Consider the following 21,466-nt stretch of genomic DNA (forward strand, 5'->3'; position numbering starts at 1 on the left):
AATACTTGTATTTTCAAAGACATATACACTGTTATTTTTGTTGAAGGGAAAAGCAGAACTCAGACAATAGAATCCCAGCCTACTTCTACTTGTATAAATCAAGTTATTTAAATAAATGAATTGTGTATGCTGACCTGTTCTACCAATGTGCTACTGGGGATGTATGAAAAAAAGATGTGCATGGTGGTGGAAGTAGAAAGAGGCATAAAGCGTATTGGAAAACTACCAAATGTCCCCTGCAAATGGGCCCTATTCAGAATCAGTAAGCGTATGATGAGTGAAGTGGTTTTGAATATCGCCTTTAGATTCCATGCTGTTACAAGGCCAGCCCTGAACATGGCAACTCTTATTTCCACACACAGTACCTCTTCACTCTCAATTTAACCCCAAAATCTGATGAACCCATTACTCCATACTTGATTTCATGGAACAAGGAGTAGATATAGTTACAAATGATCAATCACAAGCCGTGAACCAAAGCAGCAAGGCATTAACAATTCACACCATTTCGGTCCACTTGCTCAAGCAGAAGATGTGCCAGCATATTTAATGCACAGCTACTTCGTTCAGTTTAAGAAAAGACATGACTCAGGCTGCATTTTCAAAACGGAGGAGACTCCCTAAGACTTCATACTTCCTAAGCACCAGTGTCAGCATTCACCAACATATCAGCAATTAAAATAACCAGGTGTTCTGTAAGGATTATAATGTCTGAATTAAATTTTACCCAGGTGGTAAAAACAGTGTGACCTATGAAATTCTCCCCCACCCCACTTCAATACATCCTTGTTCTGTTTGATCATATCATACAAATCAATGTCTCTTACAGCAGTATTATAATACTGTAGACCCCACAGGCAATATGCCGTCAGTTTAATAGGATCACTGAAAAACTAAAGCAGCTGTGAAAGATTGCTCTAAGTATGGCAATCGTGTGCTTGTCATTTTGTTCAGTGGAGGAAAAATCCAAATTTGGGTAGGCATTGGTATTTAAGAAAACGACTGCTAAATCTTTTCTCATAAGTACCTTAGGGACAATAAGATTTGACATATAGCATGTAAACAAAAGTACACAGCAGCTGTTAGCTTAGTTTTGTTTGAATAAAAATATAGTGATATAAATCAAGCAACATAGGAGACAGTATGCTCTCCATCACCCAATCTTCCCAGCAGACCATGCTTTTGAGTGGCGTCTGCTGGTTGCTCTGGGACCAGGAGCTTTCCAACTATTACCTAAAGCTGGATAAGGAGCAGCAAAACACACAAATACCTTGGCACTGGTTCAAGCTCCCTCCAGGCATACTTCCTGGATGGGAAGCACTCACTTCTTAGTATCTTTTAAGAACTCACCTTGTATTATACAAAAAAAAAAAAAAACTTTTTAGATCAGCTTTGTTAAAAAATAAATTCCAGTTGAATTAGTGAGAAATTTCCAAATGATGTCCTGCTAACAATAGCTAGGTATTTTTGAGACTGAGATCTGAACTTCCGGCCAAAGAGCATATAGTAATTTCTTTATAAGTGATTATGCTCTAGGCATTGTCTTTTTTCCTAGTCTCATATACCTTGGCTGAAATGTGAAAATTATGATATGTAAATTATAATTCTGGATACTTAAATGGTAGGAATTTTAAATTATAATTAGAAGCAAGTTTTTAAACTTTTATTTCCAGTGCTTTTTGAAAATATATTGATTAAAAAATCCTCTTTTAATAGCTTTCTGCAGTGGATTCAAATGCAGTGTGCCAAGTATCTATTTTAATGTCAGATATTGCTTTTGGAGAGAGATATACATTCCCTAGGTGTAGAACTTGACATTTCAGTGTATATCTCTTTGGTAAGTTCCATTAGCTTTGTGGCTTCTCTTTAGGGGAATTTTTGGGTCCTTGGCCAAAATCCTTGTACTGCGCCCATCATGAATCCAAATAAGTTCAAGCAATGAGTGATGAAGTGGTTTTAATATAAGGTCCTCTTGAAGGCGGAACAGCTTATTTTCTTGTGAATAGCTTTTGAACTCATTGTGTTCAAAGTTCTTAGAAGGAATTACCTTTATTATTTAAAACAGCTATTTTGACCTTCATCTAATATTATTGCCCTCTTATTTTGGTTTTATTGTGTCCATTTTCCCATCGTAGCATGATTTAGGATAAAGCACATAAGGATTTTCCAGGACTTTTTAAAAATACCCAGCTCTGGTCTTCTCTTGACTAAAGGTTCATTGCCAAGTCATATTGTTTTCTCTTTATATTTATTTTCCTCTTTAGTGTTCAAGATAATTTTATAAGGAAGAGGTTAAATAAAATCATTGTACATACCCTAAATTTGCTTCAAAATTCTTTTTTTTTTTTTTTAAATCTTTTTAGGGCCACACCCATGGCATATGGAGTTTCCCAGGCTAGGGTTCGAATCGGAACTGTAGCTGCTGGCCTATGCCACAGCCACAGCAATGCCAGATCCAAGCCACGTCTGTGACCTACACCACAGCTCATGGCAACACCGAATCCTTTAACCCACTGAGTGAGGCCAGGAATCGAACCTGTGTCCTCATGGATCCTAGTTAGATTCGTTTCTACTGAGCCACGGAAGGAATTCCCTGCTTCAAAATTCTTGTGCCTTCATATTTATTTATCAAACTTTGATCAAATTTTAATTTGGTCACTGCAAATTATGGATTCTAAGTGATTGTATATAGTTGCATTCATGGTCCTAACACTTACCCAAAAGACTGCCTACAGTGTATCCAAAAGTACTATTTATTTATCCATTTGACATTCATTGGGCTTTTATCAAACTAAAAATTTCCATGCCCACAAACCTCAAAGGTTTTGTGGTTTCCTGAAGGATGGAGATGGGAGTGGAGAAGATAATAACTAATACAAATCAATAAAGGAAAAATGCAAATATAAACAATGCTCTGGGAAACATAGAGGATGGAACAATTAATTCTGACTAAACAACTTGGGATATTTTGTCAGAGGAAGTGACAAGAATATATTAACAGATGGGAAAAAGGGAAAAGAAATGCAAGGGAAATAAAATGGCATCAGTGGGAAAAGTATCAGCTGGTATTTATGAAATTAACATAGCTACTACTTTTAATTATATGATCTATTTACCCATAATGTCCAGTACTGGCTCTGTTTAGGTCTGTTTACCCAGCGTCTTTATTATTAACTCCAAATTCATTGAAACTATAGGATTAATTTCAATTTGCCCTATAGTCATGACTTGAGAAAAAAATGGATATAAAGCTATCATCCATATAACTTCACCTTCCCAGCAATGGAAATGATCCCAATGGAATGCTCATACTTGACTGATCTATGCATATTGATAAATGTAAGGAATGATTAATTTCCAAATCATATATCTAATGAAAATATTGAGGACTTGTGTAATGGAATATTGAAATTACAGGAGCAAGTAGGTAAAACACCTGTAATAAAGTCCTCAGACAGAAGAAGAAATGCCCTGAGTAGCTATGCACACAAATATCAAAGAAATATAGGATAATAGGAGCCAGCTAACCTTCTTGAATGAGGCCATATTTCTGAGTAGCAGTGTGAAAGAGAAGCTCATGGTTTATATACAAAATAATATCCAGAGTCAGAGTTCATTCCCTGGGAAAGACATATTTTTTTCATTGAGTATCTACAATGGGCTTTGCTGGCTCATAGCAACATGTAGGATTATGTTCTTTTCAAAGTTGAAAAGTGTCTTTTGTCCTTTCTAAATCATTGCCCTTATTTCTTGAACATCTATATGCAGTAGTCTTCTCTAATAGAATGAAGTTTTGCTTCAGAAACAGAGAAAGGAGAACTCTATATAAAAGAGATAAAACCATTGGTTAAGAACATTTAAGAGTCCTTGGTATAGAATATTATGAATATCCACTGAAATGCTTAAAAGACATTCTCACTCACGTTAAAATCTGTGGATGGGGTTGAAAAGTCAATTGACTTCTCTTCTCCTAAAAAATCAGTTATTTTACTATATTTTGAAACTATCATCTTAGGCCAAGACATCTTTTTTAGAAGAGTTCTTCAATTTGTACTGATTAATAAGTTTTATTTTTCCAATATGTTTGGCTTATTTATACTTCCTTTCCAAGTGCTTATGCGTATCATTTTCTTATGTTTTCTGTACCTTCTTAGTTAGTGGAAACATTATTTGTTCTTCGAGTGTGCTTTGTCTTCCTTTTCAAGAAGATCATCAAAGTTACTAGTTTTCAGCTTCCAAAAAGAAAGAGCCTTCTAATCCCTAGTTCAGAGGCTAACCTTTATTAGGGCTCTTGTGGTTATAATGAGGACCCTGCTTCCAGCAGGGAGATTCTGGAATACTGAACAGATTATTCAACAAGTTCAGAGCAGATTCTTATAAAACCTGCCTGTGAATACTGCTTTCTTTGCTTTGCTGTTTCTGGTTTCCATAGTATTCCTAATTACATAAATCATGTGGAGCATGGGAGCTATTTTCCATCTTATATCAGCGCTGATACTGCTTGCATTTTGATATAATTTATATTTTTTTACTAAGCTATATATTTTTTTCTTAAATTCTTATGGAGGATACACAACCCTGAAAAAAAAGTAGTTTGTGTTAAAAAAAAAATCTGTGAAATTCTGCTTTGGAATCCTTTGGGCTGACATAAAGAATTTGAAAGTTACTTTGTAACAAGTATAGAAGAATGAAGCTAAAAGACTAGAGACTGATAAAATGTTCTCAGTTTTAATTCAAGTTTAAATCTTGCAGGTAAACCTTTCAAGTTTATTACTTACTTCTCAATGTCCTTAATTTTTTTTCAGTTTAACAGTTACTTATGTAATGACTTTCCATGTATAGAAACTGCATTTGGTTCAATGAGTGTACCAATTAAAAGTTCACAAATTAAAATTCAACACAGTAATATATGATTATTGAAACTAACTAAAAGTGCTGATGATTCTTAAACTGTGTTTCTTTAGGAAAAATTATATGCAAGATTGATTTATGTTACACAGTTTTTAAGGATTGAAGCCTTATAATTCTAAAAAAAAAAAGCTTACTGCTCTTTTTATTTCTTTAGTAATATATATGATATAATATTTTTTAAAAAGTTTGAGATGTTTATTGCGATAAAACTTATAGAGAATAGCAATTGCTCCAGGAATGTAACAATATGCTCAGTATGTGAATTTTAGGAATTAATTTCTCAGGCTGGTGAGTGAATTTCATGCACACATCTAAATATGTCTAAATGATCATTGGGTCGTGATTTCCTTTTAACTTTACTTATAGTAGTCTTAGAAAATCCTCAGCTCATTTTCTAACATTTTCCTTAGTGATGGATATATCAGAAAGAATTTAAATTGTGCTTTGATAGAGAGTTGCAGAACTTGGTGCCATAAAATGCGTAACTTTTTTACTAAGAGCAAAATTCAGCAGAATACCAGTAGCAAAGGCCATTTGCATAACTCAGCTGCTCAGCAGCTCAGCTGAACCTAATTGTAATTCAATTTCCACATTGCTACACTAGGCCTCTCTGCATAAAATATGCAACATATAACATAACCCATGGCACAGACCTATTTTCTTTGCTGGTGATCTATTTAATTTCTTTTCTAGTAGAAGTTTGTATTAGGATAAGTAGCCAAGCCATATAGTTATTTTGTGTGTTTATGTTGTGTCACATGTATACACTTAAGTAAAGACCAAGTTAAAAAAAAAATGGTATCTTCTTTTTTTTCTGGGTTCCCAAATGTGCCTAATTTTTTTTTTTAATTTCTTTGTTTCCGGCATTTCAGAGGGAAATTTTATCTTGAAAAATGTTAGCTAGCTGCCGTGTCATTTGACTGTTTTACACCAGAAAGACTTTATAAGCTAATCGTGTGAAGAAGTGTATAAACATGTCTGTCAAGTCCATATGGATGTTGCAATACAGGCCCACAAGTAAATATCTGTTTACAAAATGTGTACTGGAATAGCATTACTAAATCTTTGACTAGCTTACATCCTAGAAGCTTAAAAACAAAAGGTGTAGTAAAATGCCTGCTTAAGATTCTCCCCATTATTTTTAAACAGCCTTGCCACCCTGTTTTATGAGTTATTTAAGCAGTGGCAGTGAAAAGACTTGAATAGGATGGCTTATAAAGGTGTGGATTATATTTTATGAATAATTCCCAGATGTGATGTTTTAGGTATATAGACTCCTCAACGGGAAGCTATATACAGAAAGAACATGGATCTTACAATTTTATCAGGACAATGCAAGTAGATTTCAGCAAGGTTGGTTCCAACTCATCTGTGATAAATGAGAAGATAAGGCAATCAGTGCACACCATGACACTCTGTGCAGCTAGTTAGGCACACTTCAGAACTATTCAGGTGTGCTCGCAAAGCTCATGAGTCTTGCTTGGGGGGGGGGGGTGTCTCAATATAAATACATCCTTCATGGTGGCCACTAGTAATGCAGGAATTGCCTCTGTAAGACTTAACCCAGGTCAGATATAAATAATAGATGTTAAGAGTTAGCTCTGGTATTGGGTCTGTGTTCCAGGCAGTGTATTTCAGTTGGGTCAAAAGAATTTATTTTCCCTTATTTTCTCGTATAGTTCCTCTGCTTGAAAAATGCCTGCAAAATTCCATCACACCTTTGCGGGGACCAGTTTGGGTCTCTAAGGGAGAAGGTTTCAGCCCCTCAGGAGCTAAGATGTACATCCAAGGAGTTCTTTTGGCCTTGTACCAACGATTAAAGTCTGCAAAAAAATTTTATAAACAGGTGAGTCATCCCTCTTTAAAACTGCTTTATTGTATGTTTTAAAATGTACTTGGTTGTATAGAGGCAAGGGATTGGCATCATGTCATAAAAGAACTGTGACATGTATTTTGTGAGCCCAGTGCCCGTTAGGGAGCCAAAATGCTTCTTCTATAATCTCAAAGCCAACAATAATGGGGCTAATTGTATCTATCTTTTGGTACAGGATGTCATATGTCTCATCTTTTCTTGCTGCGTACTGTGCAAAGCGAAGGCAACTCCTTATGTGGAAATTCTATAGACAGTCAATTTAAATGAGAAAATGAATAGGTCCTAAAGCATTTGAAGCTTTAAATGTTCACCCGTCTATTTTTTTTCAATATGCAGTCAGACTTTCTATTGTAGAAAATGGGCTAAAATATAACCAGTCATATTCTGGGAAATTGTGAATTAACTTCATGTCAAGAGTAACTTTACTTCATTTATGCCTATTTAATTTGTATGTTTCAGAACCTGAAAGTATAGAAATAGAATTAATGCCTTTGAATTAGTTTAAACTAGATTTTGTCCTTTAATTTCTAAATATCCATTCCATAATTGTGAGACAGGAAGAGAGAGAGAGGGGGAGAGAGAGAGAGAGGAATTGTGTGTCTGCGAGTGTGTGATAGGGTAAAAAGGGATGTGTGAGTGAAGACTTGTATTTTTATAACTACTTATAAGGACTTTTATCTTCAAGTAGAATTCACATTGTAGAGCAGAATGATTGATGCCCTTTATAAAATAAAAATGGAGTTGCCACAATTTTAGAATCCTCTTTGCACTTGGTCTTAAGAAGTTAAGCATACAATTTACCATATTAAATAAGGGCTAGGTTTTACATTTCTAACTGGGAGTTTCCAGTTTAAAACTGGGCTCATTTATCTCAGACCACAGGCTGCTGAAAAATGTATATTTTGAAAGCATCATGCTATTATTCTCCATATGCAGGGGGAGGGGAAGTGTGAATGGGGTTCAGTCTCAGTGTTCACACAGCACCTCCTGCTGTCCGGTTAGGAAAAGAACAACTTGTATTGACTAGAAATTCTTGAGCTAAGGTATCCAGAACTAGCAAGAAACATCTTCCCCCGTGAGAAACTTTCATTCTCAAAATGTGATTGTTTTGCCAGTTAATTAATGTCAGTGTATCTAGAAATGAAATTAATAATTATCATAGATGAGGCTATTTATAATTATAAATATAAAAAAATTAAAAGCCAAACTTAACTTTAGTATTCTTTATTAAGCTAATATCATATATAAAAACTGGATTAAAACATGTTGTTTGTGTTTATATTACTTTAACAGAAACTTTTTAAGATACAATGGATTATGACCAATTTAATTACAATCAATTATTTGGTATTAAACAGTTTGATGCTACTAATTTGACAGTTTAAAATTATTTAATGTTAAGAAAACATGAAATGGTTCTCCAATGCAAGAAAAGCACTGTTTAAATCAAATCTAAAAAAAAAAATGAACATTTTCTAAGTTTTATTAAAAGTGAGGGTGTTAGAGATAAGAACTAGCTCAGAAAGTAATTGTGGCATATTTGTTTTTTATTGCATTTTTCTAAACATTTAAAAAATTTTAATAGTTGTACTGAATTGAAAAGAATTCTGTGTCATATGAAAAAAAGCTTTAAGAATTACTTATTGCTTTGATTTTTAAAATTTTTTGACAAAATTGATGAAAAATATATTTTTATTAAAATAACTATTAAATGTAAATGTGAACAAAAATGAACATTTTTAGTGTCTCTAAATATCTGAGCATCTGAAATTGCCTATATCATCTTTATGACTTTCAGCATTATGTTAAACTTTGGAATATTTTAAAAATCTGTGCTCTTTCCCATTCCTAACTAAATCTTTTTATTTTGCTCAGTTGCGATAACTTATAGCTTTGCACTTAATTTAAATGTGATACTTGGTTAAGTTTAATTTTAAAATATAAAATTGAAGATAAAGAGATAGAAAATTGCCTGTTAGACACTTCCATGCAAATTTCTATTTCTTTTAGGTATGCCTAATTATATATATTCTTGAGTCTCTTTCATATTGTTTTTTTCATGACTTACTTTAAAATTATCTGCGATGTTTATAAAAGTCACTTTGTGGTACCATTATTGGGTCATCAGTGGTTAAGCATTAAGCCTGGCAATAGCTTTATTTGTGAGTAGGATTTCTTAGCAAATATCCCTTTTAGCATTAATGAACTTTATTTGAACTGCATTTACTTCATTTGACCTTAGGGATAGACTTTTCTATTTAGTTTTACTTAAGATTGTGTTTGGTAAAATGGATATAGATGATAGATGATTTTCTTAACAAACCTAGGCTTATAAATTATAGAATTATATGACCTCTTGATATCATTTCCATTTATCCCACTTCTGAGATCATTTATCAAAACAACAGCATTGTTTTGCTGGGATTTTGTCAAAAGATTATACACTTCAAATTGATGTTGTGAATTCCCTAATGAAATTTCTTTTAAATTAATTTAAGTAAGTAGAACTTTAAAAGAAAAGTCAGAACTGCTGGTTTTATGTTTACAAACTTACTTTTCAAATTTAACTTTAACTTGGCTATTACATGCATGCAGCTGAATTAAGCCTACTGCATTAGTGTAGTCTTAAATATATACTGATTCATGTGTATAAAATGAGATATTATATTTAGGACAGCGTAAAGTCACTTAGTCTTACATTTGTTACATTTATTTCCTTAAAAGTGGAAACATTTTAGAAATTGCTCAGAGCTAAGCAGAATCTATTTAATTGGTTATCTTTGAAGTAGCATAAATGCTTTCCTATGAAACGCAGTTAACACTTTCAGCGACAGAGCCGGTCCATCTCATTAGCATTCTTGTTATGTAGCGGTGCTGTTGGTGGGGGTGTTGAAGTAGGAATGCCATTGTGTGGAGTTCCAGTGTTTGGGGACAAACACTGCTGTGGAAGGAACGTGTGAAAAGGCCACAGTCCTGTCAGTGAATGAGGAAGGCTGTGCTTTCTGTGTGCTTCAAGCAGGGAAGCTGTCATTCATAGGCCTAACACAGCTAAACAGAGGCCAAAACACAAGCCTGCACTACCTTTTAAAATGATATTAGTGATTTTTAAACATGATCTTCTTTATTTATGATCCTCCATAGAGCTTTTAGATGCTGTCAGTAAACAAAATATATGTCAGTCTGTTCGGCAACACTGTAGAGGTCCATAAAAGTCCATGGAACTATGCCAGAAGACTATGTAAATAATGATTTGCAGCAACTGATCTTAAGTACAAATGTGATTTTTGAGAAACATGTATTTCTGGAAATGTCTTCCCAATTTTGATACTCCTTTGAATTTTTTTTCTCTCCCAAGCCACAAAATTCCTGGAGACTTTTACCTAATGAATGCATAGCACTCTTCTTTTAAAATACAGTTTTTAAAAGAGCTCATAAACATACAGTTTTAATCATTTAAAGTGGTTCACAGTATAGTTTAATAGTTGTTATAAATTGCATAGAAATTTCTGAAATTCAGAGAGACACAAAGGAAATGAGTATCTATAGTATCTTAACAACCGTCATCTTAATTATGAAGAATATCATAGTCCCTGTGGTAGTTAGGATGAAAAAGTTTGAAGGAATGTTTAGTACTACTCCTAATTTTCAGCACTTTGGAAAGAAGTAACCAACTTTGAAATTAAATTTTAGCATGTTTGCTTAAAAAAACAAACAAAAATATCCTTAAATGTTTCTTAAAATCTTGGGATATTTTCTAAACTTTGACACTATGTTGAAAAAAAGGGACAATTTCTAATTATGTCTGAAACTGCAGGGAAATGTTTTATTTCTATAATTTTAATTTGGAAATATGTACTTGGGCTGTTTGTAATAGATCAATAAAATTCGTTGAAAACCAAGTTTCTGCCTGAGTGATATAAGTTTTTTTGTGTATATGTTCCTTTTTGTTTATTAATTTAAGCAAGGTACTTTTTCAAATATTATTATATTCTATTTCTAACGTTCCATATTTGATGTGTTAGGTATAAAAATCTCAAACACTAAGTTTCTATTTCAAAAATTAAGTCTCACTTTTTAAACTGGACTGTACTGTAACTTTATTTTATGGGCATATAATTAGACGAGAAAATGACCATTCAACATAAGCATATCATCAGTTTTGCAGTTTAAAACCAAAGTGTATTTTATTATTACATTAAACTAACCTCTATCAAAGCACTTCTATTTTGTTAAAAAATTCCCAAGTTAATGTTGGTTCACTTTAACCCACACTTTTCAAGAAGTTTGATACTTAGATATCAAACCAATAATAATTTTATTCAGAATAGATTCAGTTCAAAATATGTTTGGTTTACATTTAGTGCTGACAGAATTTGTTTATTGAAAAAAAGTATTTTTAAAGAAATTTAATGCTTTAATTTCCCATAAAAGAAGTGCTGAGAGTTTGTCTTTTCAGATCGGTGTCATTGGTCAATCAAAATTGTTTATTGGTCCTAACATTATTGACAGAAAAAACTGTTTCTATTTCTTTTTCTATATATACTTTTTAAACTATGCCAGCTATTTTTTAAGCTTTATCGATATACAATTGACATATAATATTGTATAAATTTAAGGTGTTTAATGTGATGATTTTATACACTTACATATTGTGAAATGATCACCACAGTAGGATTAGATAATACCTCTGTCACCTCACATAATTAACATCTTTTTTTTTTGTGGTGAAAACATTCAAGATTAATTTCTTAGCCATTTTCCAAATGTAATACAATATTGGTAACTGTAGTCACTTGCTAAACATTAGTTCCCCATTTATCTATTAAAAATTGGGCTCTTTTCTTGATTTAGCCTTCCTGAGGCAATACCCAAAATACTTCAGTTTGAACTTCTTGATGTCCTTGGGACAAAATCTGTAATATATAATAATAACTTATTATTTAAAAACTTAAAACAATGTTATAGATGTTTCAAAAAGAAAACTATTTCTGTGCGTTCCGATAGGTAATTTTTTAGAATATTACATTGTTTGTAGATTTGAGTGATTGGTGAATTTTTTCTCCCCTGAAACCAAGCTGCATCCTAGTCACTTGAAGTATTTTAAGAACCTTAAACTTGTGTCTTTTTCTAAGTGTCATGCTTTGAGCAGGCCTAACATCAGTTAAATGAAGTGAAAATTGCATTCTTGTCTTGATAGAGATGAAAATGGATTTCTGGTCATGAAATAGATGTAGTTGTCACTTTTTAAAAAAGGTGTCAGCAGTTTGCTTCAGCGAGTAAGGTGCCAATTCAGTATGGCAGTAAACTTGTGATCTGAGCAATCAATAAAATGCTTCAATAACTTCTGCTTCATTACACTTATAATAAGAGGCTATAGATCCATGGCACATAAAATGTTGATAAAGAGAATATGTGGGGACCGACTGTGACAATTTTCTTGAAAGTACAGTAAGTGCAATATTGCCATCTAGAGTTTGTGCATAGGTAATTATTGCAGAGAGGGGGGAAAAACCGACAATAGGATAAATAAAACAAGAAATGACACTGAAATACTGTTTATTTTCCATTCTTTTTCCATGACACATTTATCTTCATGGAATATTTCATTTGATTCTCCAGAAAGCTGTTTAGGTCAGGAAAACATTTTCAAATGTGTACTTTTCTCTAATTTTCTTAAAATTATACTGATAAATGTCAAATATGTATCTGTGGCTCAAACTTTTTTTTTTTAACCATGAAAACTATTAAAACAACTCACGTTGGGAAAATATTAGACCTAATGATTGATCATCCTTTTTGTCTTTTTACAAAGTAATTCAGTTATATTAAAAACAGCTCTAATGACATCTCAGTTGGATACCTTTCAATTCAAAATATTTGTATTGATATCAAACACTTCCTCAAAAATTAAAAGCCAGCTTACTTTAAAAATAATATTTAAAAATAATTCTCTAGGAAAATAGATTTTCCTGCTTATCTGATTTTGAACATTTTAATGAGCTGTAAGTTCAGTTTGGGGATTGTCTAGAAATGCGTCTTCATCTTTAAATAAACACTTTAAAAACAATTATTTATCACTTTATTTTTCTTGATTAATTAAAAATTATTTAATTTTATAATACTTTTTGAATGAGCTAATATGGAAAATGCATATTGAACCTAAGCATTACTGAAGTTTTTCTCCCTCTAGTTTGTGACTGAAAATGCCTGTTGCATAACAGAAAAAAAAATTTTAATTTACATTTAAGTGTTTTATGATACATAATACAAAAGTCAACGTAATATAGATATAGATGACTTAATAAGGAAAGTTAATCTGAAAGGTTATTATTTTATTCTCTCATTTATTTATTCTTTAATCTATATAGATAGCTTTTATAAGTTGATAGACCTTGGCCTACAGACTTCCATGAGAAAAAGAATTTGACATTTATATATTAGTAATGTATTTTTTTCTAATGTTATACTATTTAGGTATTTTCTGTTCTCATTCATCTATGTGTGAATGACTTCTATAATTGTAAGAAATGGAAATGATTGTAATATTTTATTTTCCTTTTCTTTTTTTCCTTTCTTTTCTTTTTTTTGTCTTTTCTAGGGCTGCACCAACAGCATATGGAGGTTCCCAGGCTAGGGTTCCAATCAGAGCAACTCCGGATCTGAGCCATGCCTATCACCTACACCACAGCTCACGGCAATGCCAGATCCTTAACCCACTGAGCGAGGCCAAGGATCGAACCTGCAATCTCATGGTTCCTAGTCAGATTCGATAACTCTGAGCCACGACGGCAACTCCTATTTTCCTTTCCTGATCAAAATTTTATCCTCAGACATCCTAATATTTTACTTCTACTTACATTTAAGATAGTTCTTTAGATAAAGAGCTCTTATTTTGAGATTTTAATTATACTGAGTAGGACCTTTTGCATTTTAAACCTCCAAATAAGTATAGTATTGTTCTGGTAAAGTAAGTGAAAAGTCGACCTGACAAATTTTCTTTAAATTACTCAACCACCTACAGGTATTCTTGCCTATGACTCTTTTGAAATGAGAATAAATTTTATAGAGTTACAGCAGCAAAGTGAAAGAGTGTGTTTGATAGATTCCCTGAACAGTTTCAACACCCACAGGTATTATTTGTAAGAAAACAATCATGCCGAGTCTTCAGCTGGTTAGAGAGGGCACAGCATTCTATCTTCACCTGACATCCTATCTCTTCCGTCAACATCCTGGGTCCCCTGCCTGCCGCCTCCTCCTCCCCAAACAATAATGCTCTCTGAGAGGTTTGTGTGAATGGACAAGAATATGAATTTTTTTCCTTTGAAGAACTAAAACAGTATTGAAGACATATTCTTAGGAGGAGGAAAGCCAACTGTCTTGAGGATTGACTAGTATTTTTGGTTTTCTTTCCAAAGTGATAAATGTTGTCAGTGATTGATAAAGTCTTTGATTATTAAGTCTGACTACTGATTGATGAAAGGGAGACTCGTTTTGGAAATAGTTGCTTTGCTTTATTTTATGAAGAGACATGTAGTGGTTTCCTCTCACCTGTTGTTGATAATGGCATAGCTTGAATAAACATCAATCATAACACCATATTGCTGATTTTCAGATAATATAATTCATTATTTTATGTAGTTTATGTATGTAACAAAAGATGAAAATGAGTCTAAAATAAATGTATTACTCTCTTCAGTCAAATTTTTTCAAGTTAACTATGTCAGAAATCAATTTTACGAAATTTCCTAGAAAATAATTAGCCTCCTATGACTTTCAAAAAAGATCTCAAGTTCCTAAACAAAGCTAATCATGTATGGAAAAAAGAATATGGTAAGAGTCCATGTATCAACACTTAATATATGTCGCTAGGAAGTTAAACGTTGAAAGTATCAGAGAACAGAGTGATTGCATAAATAAAGGTTCTGTAAGGATCCTAGTCTCCAACCTTGGCAGGTGACAAGAGGGTTATATCTTCTAGAGCTGTACTGTCCACTACACTATACCTATGTGGTTTTAAATTTTAAATTAATTTTAATAAAATGAAATACAAATTAAATAAAAATTTAAAAGTTCCTCAGTCTCGCATTCCACATTTGAAATACCGAATAGCCGCAGCTTCACTGAAAATTCTATCGGATAGTTTGGTTCTAGAAGGAAGACATTCAGTCTAGATATCCTAATTATACTTCTGGCATTGGATTACATATTCTATGACTAACAAAATAAGAAGGATCTTTTAATGTGATCTGGTTTTAATTCAGTATTGGGTTGATAAGATATTCTAGTCTTCACAAAACAAAATCAGTTGTGAAACACATACACATGCGCGCACGCGCACACACACACACACCCAAGTAGGTCACAATCTATTCATCATCTAACCACCAGATGGACACCTTTAGGGCCATTGGAGTCTCTCATGATCCCTACTGATAAACTATACAGTGTGGTATCCTTAAGGGCTATGATTCTGGCAGTCACTGAATTAACTTTACCTTGTTTGATGAGAAAAGATTACCCTCCTCCCCTGCAAAAAAGAGAGCCAGAGAAGACAAGTGATAAAATGTTGACTACTCCTTATGTATTCACTCTGAGTGTTAACCAGGGTTGAGGATATAGTAGAACTATCCCAGACCTTGCCTGTAGGAAGCTTATATTCTTGTCTTGGAGATAAAATATACCCACATGAAACTATTAGAAAATATGCTTATAAGTATATAGTTAAGTGTTAAAAATATATGGTACAGATACTTTGTTTATGGGAACTTAAATAAAAGAGAGATAAAAATACAAAAGAAGCATTTTAAGGTCGAAATGAACTTTGGAGGCCATTTAGTACAGTCCTCTCATTTTACAGATAATAATAAGCATGACAAAAATAATAATACTTACCTCACTGTGTTGTCAGAATTAAATAGTTCGTGTATATAAAACTCTTAACACAGTGCCTAGGGTACAGTAAAAGGACAGTAGTGCTAGCCATCATCATTATCTTTATTATTAAGTTTTTCTGCTTTATTGACAAAATAGGAAGATACTGAAAGTGAACACTGTAGTCATTTGATATATGTATGCATTGTGAAAAAATTCTTACCATCTAGTGAATATATATATCACTGTGTGTACCATTTAGTGAATACACATATCACTGTGTGTGTGTGTGTGTGTGTGTGTGTGTATATATTTCATTGAGGACATTTAACTTCTATTCTCTTAGCAAATTTCAGTTATACAATACAGAGTTCTCAATTATAGTCACCATGTTTTACATTAGATACTCAGACCTTATTCATCTTATAGCTGAAAGTTTGTATCCTCTTACTAACCTCTCACTATTTTCCCTACTCCCAATCCCTGACTCCATGTATAATTGATACCTTTATTATTATTATTATTATTGGCTGTCACAGCAGCATGCAGAAATTCCTGGGCCAGGGATCAAACCCAAGCCACAGCAGTGGCAAATGCTGATTTCTTAACTGTTAGGCCACTAGGGAACTCCGTGATACCTGATACCTTTATTATTAATGTTATAGATAAGGCAATGAGATAGAGTTGTAATGAGACTAGAAACTAGAGCCTAATCTTTGCTCTTGGAGTGGGTAAAGCATGGTTCATTAACTGAAATATGGGGAGGGTTTGAAAAAGAAACTCATATAGGTAATGACATGAAATTGGGAGTAAGATATTATTTTCAAACAGGTTATACTTGATACAAAAAAGGTTCCTGGTGACCTTTGAAAGATAATGAAACTTTAGAGTGCATAGGGTTAAAGAAAGAATTGATGTTGAGGAAATAAGGGCAGTCAGTGGGTATAGATAGATAGGACCTCTGAGAGCTTGATAGTGGCCCATATTTTTCTTGAGATTCCCAGTATATTAAATAATTAAATGTCAAAACAAGGAGTTCCCATCATAGCTCAGCAGAAATGAATCTGACCAGCATCTATGAGGACGCAGTTTATATCCCTGGCCTTGCTCAGTGGGTTGGGGATCTGGCATTGCCGTGAGCTGTGGTGTAGGCTGCAGACTTGGACTGGATCTGATGTGGCTGCGGTGTAGGCTGGCGGCTAAACTCGGATTTGACCCCTAGCTTCGGAACCTCCATATGCTGCAAGTGCAGCCCTAAAAGCAAAAAAAAAAAGAAAAAGAAAAAGAAAGTAATGTCAAATAAGATTTTAAAACTATTGGAGTTCCCACTGTAGTGCAGTGGGTTACTGATCCAGCTTGTCTCTGTGGCATTGCCAGTTCGATTCCCTGGTGCAGTGGGTTAAGGTTTGGATATTCCCACAGCTATGGCGTAAGTGACAGATGTGGTTTGAATTAGATCTCTGGCCCAGGAACTTCCATATGCCACGAGTGAGGCCAAAAAGGTGGGGGGGACTATTGAATTTGTTTTATGATTACTCTTATAATTAACTCTATCAACAACTTGTCCCTAATGTGACATAATTGTTCTATTTTTAAGATGTTTCAAAAATATTTGAAAAGTTGAATAATCAAAAAATCAATTCATAATCCATATTGGTAGCTTGGTCTGGTGATGGGACAAAAGTTTTATAACAACTGTCTTTGGTTGATTCTGCCCCTGTATCTCTTCGATGGTTTGTATAACTTTGGAAGTAGGGAAAAAGGCTGAATTTGTGGCCTATTTGAACTGAGGCCAAAAGCCTTCCTCAACCTCAGGATTGAAGCATCTGAGTTCTTGGAGTGTTTGAGGATTGTAGATGGGGAATGAAAGTCATTTTGGAAACAATATGCTAGAGTTTACTTTAGGAAGGATATGTATGTTTCAAGAAAGCAAATTCACACACACATACAGTAACACAAGATATGTAAAGAAGTATTTAAAATTTTTTGTCTAAATCTGGTTTGACCTTGCAGACAAGGTTCTGTTCATGTTAGTAGGGGAAAAGTGAAAACTAAATTTGTTTCAGGCCAACTAATTTAACCAGTTCTTTTAGGTAATTCCCAGCCTTTCGATAAAAGAAGCTCAGATGCTCATATTTCTGTTCTCCGTGCTCCTTCCAGAAAGGCATTTGGGTGTATGGGGGTAGGGGGGTTAAGTTACAACTGGGGTTGTTCCCCTGAAGGTATGCAAAGACCAAAAGGGGTACCATTCTAATGCTTCACCCTGAAATATAAAAATCTCCGGGGCATCATACAGAGCAAAATTTTGAAATATCGGTGCCATAAACTTCTTGTAGGGCTCTGAACCTTTTCTTGCTATAAATGTATTTCTTTTTTCTTTCTTTCTTTTTTTTTTTTGCCATTTCTTGGGCCGCTCCTGCGGCATATGGAGGTTCCCAGGCTAGGGGTCGAATCGGAGCTGCAGCCACCGGCCTACGCCAGAGCCACAGCAACGCAGGATCCGAGCCACGTCTGCAACTTACACCACAGCTCATGGCAACGCTGGATCGTTAACCCACTGAGCAAGGGCAGGGACCGAACCCTCAAGCTCATGGTTCCTAGTCAGATTCGTTAACCATTGCGCCACGACGGGAACTCCTGTATTTCTATTAAGGAAGAAATGGGATAGAAATATGAAGTTTAAGTCTATTTTATGTATATAGTTTATATTTGTTAATCCCATACTGCTAATTTGTCACACGCCCCCTTTCCCTTTGGCAACTATAAGTTTGTTTTCTATATTTGTGAGTCCGTTTCTGTTCACATGGCTTTTTAAATTTAAAATTTCCTCAGTATACTGTTATTCAATTTTTAAACATAGAGAAATGCTGTAATAATTTTACAGTGAACATCCATACCTACCACCTAGAATCTAGTATTTACATTTTACTATTCTACTTGATTTATTAAATGGATATCCACTATTCATCTTAACCACTTTTTGATGCATTTCAAAGTAAGTTTCAGACAACATATATTCCTTTCCCTGCCTCCTTCCCTTCTGTCTTTTTCTCTTTCTCCCTTTCTTCCTTCCTTTCCAAGCTAGCATATGTTGTGATTGTTTTGTATCTGGGATGCATTTAGGTTGTTAAATATTTTGAATATCACTAGGGACCAGAAATAGAATAGAAACACAAAGCCGTGTGAAGAACTCAAGTCATGTTAGCTCCTAGTTGGAAATAGTCTGTAATTTGGTGCCTCCTGAAGGATTACAAGGACTTAAAATACTCTGTGTGAGTTGAGGGCTGGGAGCTGGTTCACTATGTGAAAGCAAAGACAGGGGTTCCCAACCCTCTTAACCTCAATCTTGTGTAGTAGCTTAGGAAAGGGGGCTGAAGGAATTTGTAGACCTATTGATAGGTCCATTGGATTTACAGAGACCCCTGGCCTACTGAGTGAAGGGGGAGCACAATGCTTGATTTCTCAGAAATAAACCAGTCACCTACTTTTTCTATGACTAGATATTTACTATCCAAAGTTGCATGGGGGAGTAGGAACTCTAGACAGTCTTGTGGGACTTGGTTGTGCACTGTTATCAGTGAGCTGGTAGAGACGATGGAGGCATGCCTGGATAGGGAGGGAGGAATACTCAAGAGACACAAGAAGGGTTAAACTTCAGAAAGAAGAAAAGTGAACTCAGAAGGAGGGCAAAAAATTCAAGTAATAATGATGACTATATAAATTAGTAAAATAGAGATTTATCAATATTATTGATATTTTCTAAGAAACAACTTTTGATTTAGTTGATTTTCTATTTTTTGGCCCACTTTTTATTTTGATTTTTTCTTTATTAATTCTTTACTTTATAAAAGCTTAGATAGGGCTTGTCTTCTTTTTCTAGGTTTTTAAAGTGAAAGCTTAGAATATTATTTTTAGACTATTCTACTTTTCTAACAGAAACATTTTAATGCTATAAATTTCCCTCAAAACATTGTTTTAGCTGTGTCTACATAATTTCTTTAGCTGTGTCTACATAGTATGCCATGTTTTCATTTTTATTCAGTGCAAAGGATTTTAAAAATGTCCTCGTAATTTTCCTATCCATTTTTCAGAAGTATGTTTTTAAATTTTCAATTATTTGGGGATTTCTATATAGCTTATTTCCACTGTGGTCAGGGAACATACTCTGTGTAATTTTTTTTTTTTTTGGTCTGTTTAGGGCCACATCTATGGCATATGGAAGTTCCCAGGCTAGGGGTCGGATCAGAGCTGCAGCTGGCAGCCTATGCCACAACCACAGCCACACGGGATCTGAGCCATGTCCACGACCTACACCACAGCTCATGGCAACTCCAGATCCTTAACCCACTGAGCAGAGCCAGGGATCAAACCCGCATCCTCATGGATACTAGTCAGGTTTGTTACTGCTGAGCCACAATGGGAACTTCCTGTATAATTTTAATTCTTGAAAAATTTTTAGATTTGTTTTATGGCTTTTAATATGATCTAAATGAATGTGCCATTTTTGTTCCATTTCGTTAGTTGGGAATGTCAGTTTGCTCAAGTTGCTTGATTTTGTTCTAATCTAATCTTTGCTATAGTTGTGGATTTGTTTATTTCTCCTTTCAGTTCTATCAGTATTTTCCACATATACTTTGAAGCTTTGTTAGTGGAGCATGGAGCCATATACTTCTAGGACTGATATATTTCCTTCATGACTCGACTTTTAAAAATCTTTATGCAATGTTCCTCTTTATTGCTCTTAATATCTCATCAACAGTTTATAAGATTCCTTTTTCCCTCCATCTTTCCCACACAAGCATACCTTCTGTGACTTATTTGTCTAATAACAGTTAGTAACACTTTTGAGCAAAGCTCAAGAGGTCTATTATAGTTATGTCATATTGTATGTGAGGATTAATTTTATGTGTCAACTTACTGGGCCAGGGATACCCAGATGGCTGGTAAAATGTTATTTCCAGTTGTGTCTGTGAGGGTGTCTCCTGAAGAGATTAGCTTTGAATAGATAGACTGAGTAAAGACTAATGTGAGTGGGCATTATCCAGTCCATTGAGGGCCTGAATAGGGAAAAAAAAAAAGCAGAGAAAGGTGAATTTGCTCTCTTGCTTGGTCTTGGGACATCCATTTTCCCTACCCTGAAACATTGGTGCTTCTGGGTCTCAGGCCTTAGAACTCAGATTGGGACTTATACCATTGACTCCCCTGGTCATCAGGCCTTCTGGTTTGTGGAACTACACAACCAGTTTCCTTAGCTTCTATCTTGTTGAGGATAGATTGTGGGACTTTTCAGCTTTCATAATTGCATGAGTCAATCTCTCCTAATAAACCTCTATTTATCTCTAGCTATCTGTCTATCTAGATATCTAATCTATCTTTCTATCTGTATCATCATGGTTCATGGAGAACCATGACTAATGCACTGTGCTTTTTTTTTAAGGGCTGCACTTGGGGCAATATGGAGGTTCCCAGGTTAGGGGTCAAATCGGAGCTACAGCTGCTGGCCTATGCCACAGCCACAGCAATGCCAGATCCGAGCAGTGTCTGTGATCACAGCTCACAGCAATGCTAGATCCCTGACCCACTGAGCGAGGCCTGGGATCTAACCCCCATCCTCATGGATACTAGTCGGATTCATTTCCATTGCGTCACAATGGGAACTCCCTGTACTGTGCTTTGGGATTTACCTGAATTGTGTTTGTTCGAATATCCTCAAAGATAACATTTTTATTTTTGTATGTTGAATTTTTTCGAGATACAGCAAGTCAAATCTGGTGAAAAACAGTGTTAAGTATCAAATAGTTTCATCAAGAA

At 34.4% G+C, this 21,466-nt stretch overlaps 1 protein-coding gene across 1 annotated transcript in view; it reads left to right on the forward strand.

Moving 5' to 3' along the window:
* Positions 1-21,466, forward strand: part of DCDC1 (doublecortin domain containing 1) — a 393,003-nt gene that overhangs the window by 62,449 nt on the left and 309,088 nt on the right. Inside the window, 1 exon segment of the mRNA XM_047776089.1 lies at positions 6,591-6,757. Within this exon segment, the coding sequence (XP_047632045.1) occupies positions 6,591-6,757 (167 nt within the window).

Source organism: Phacochoerus africanus, chromosome 4, assembly GCF_016906955.1.
Source record: "Phacochoerus africanus isolate WHEZ1 chromosome 4, ROS_Pafr_v1, whole genome shotgun sequence".
Classification (NCBI taxonomy): domain Eukaryota; kingdom Metazoa; phylum Chordata; class Mammalia; order Artiodactyla; family Suidae; genus Phacochoerus; species Phacochoerus africanus.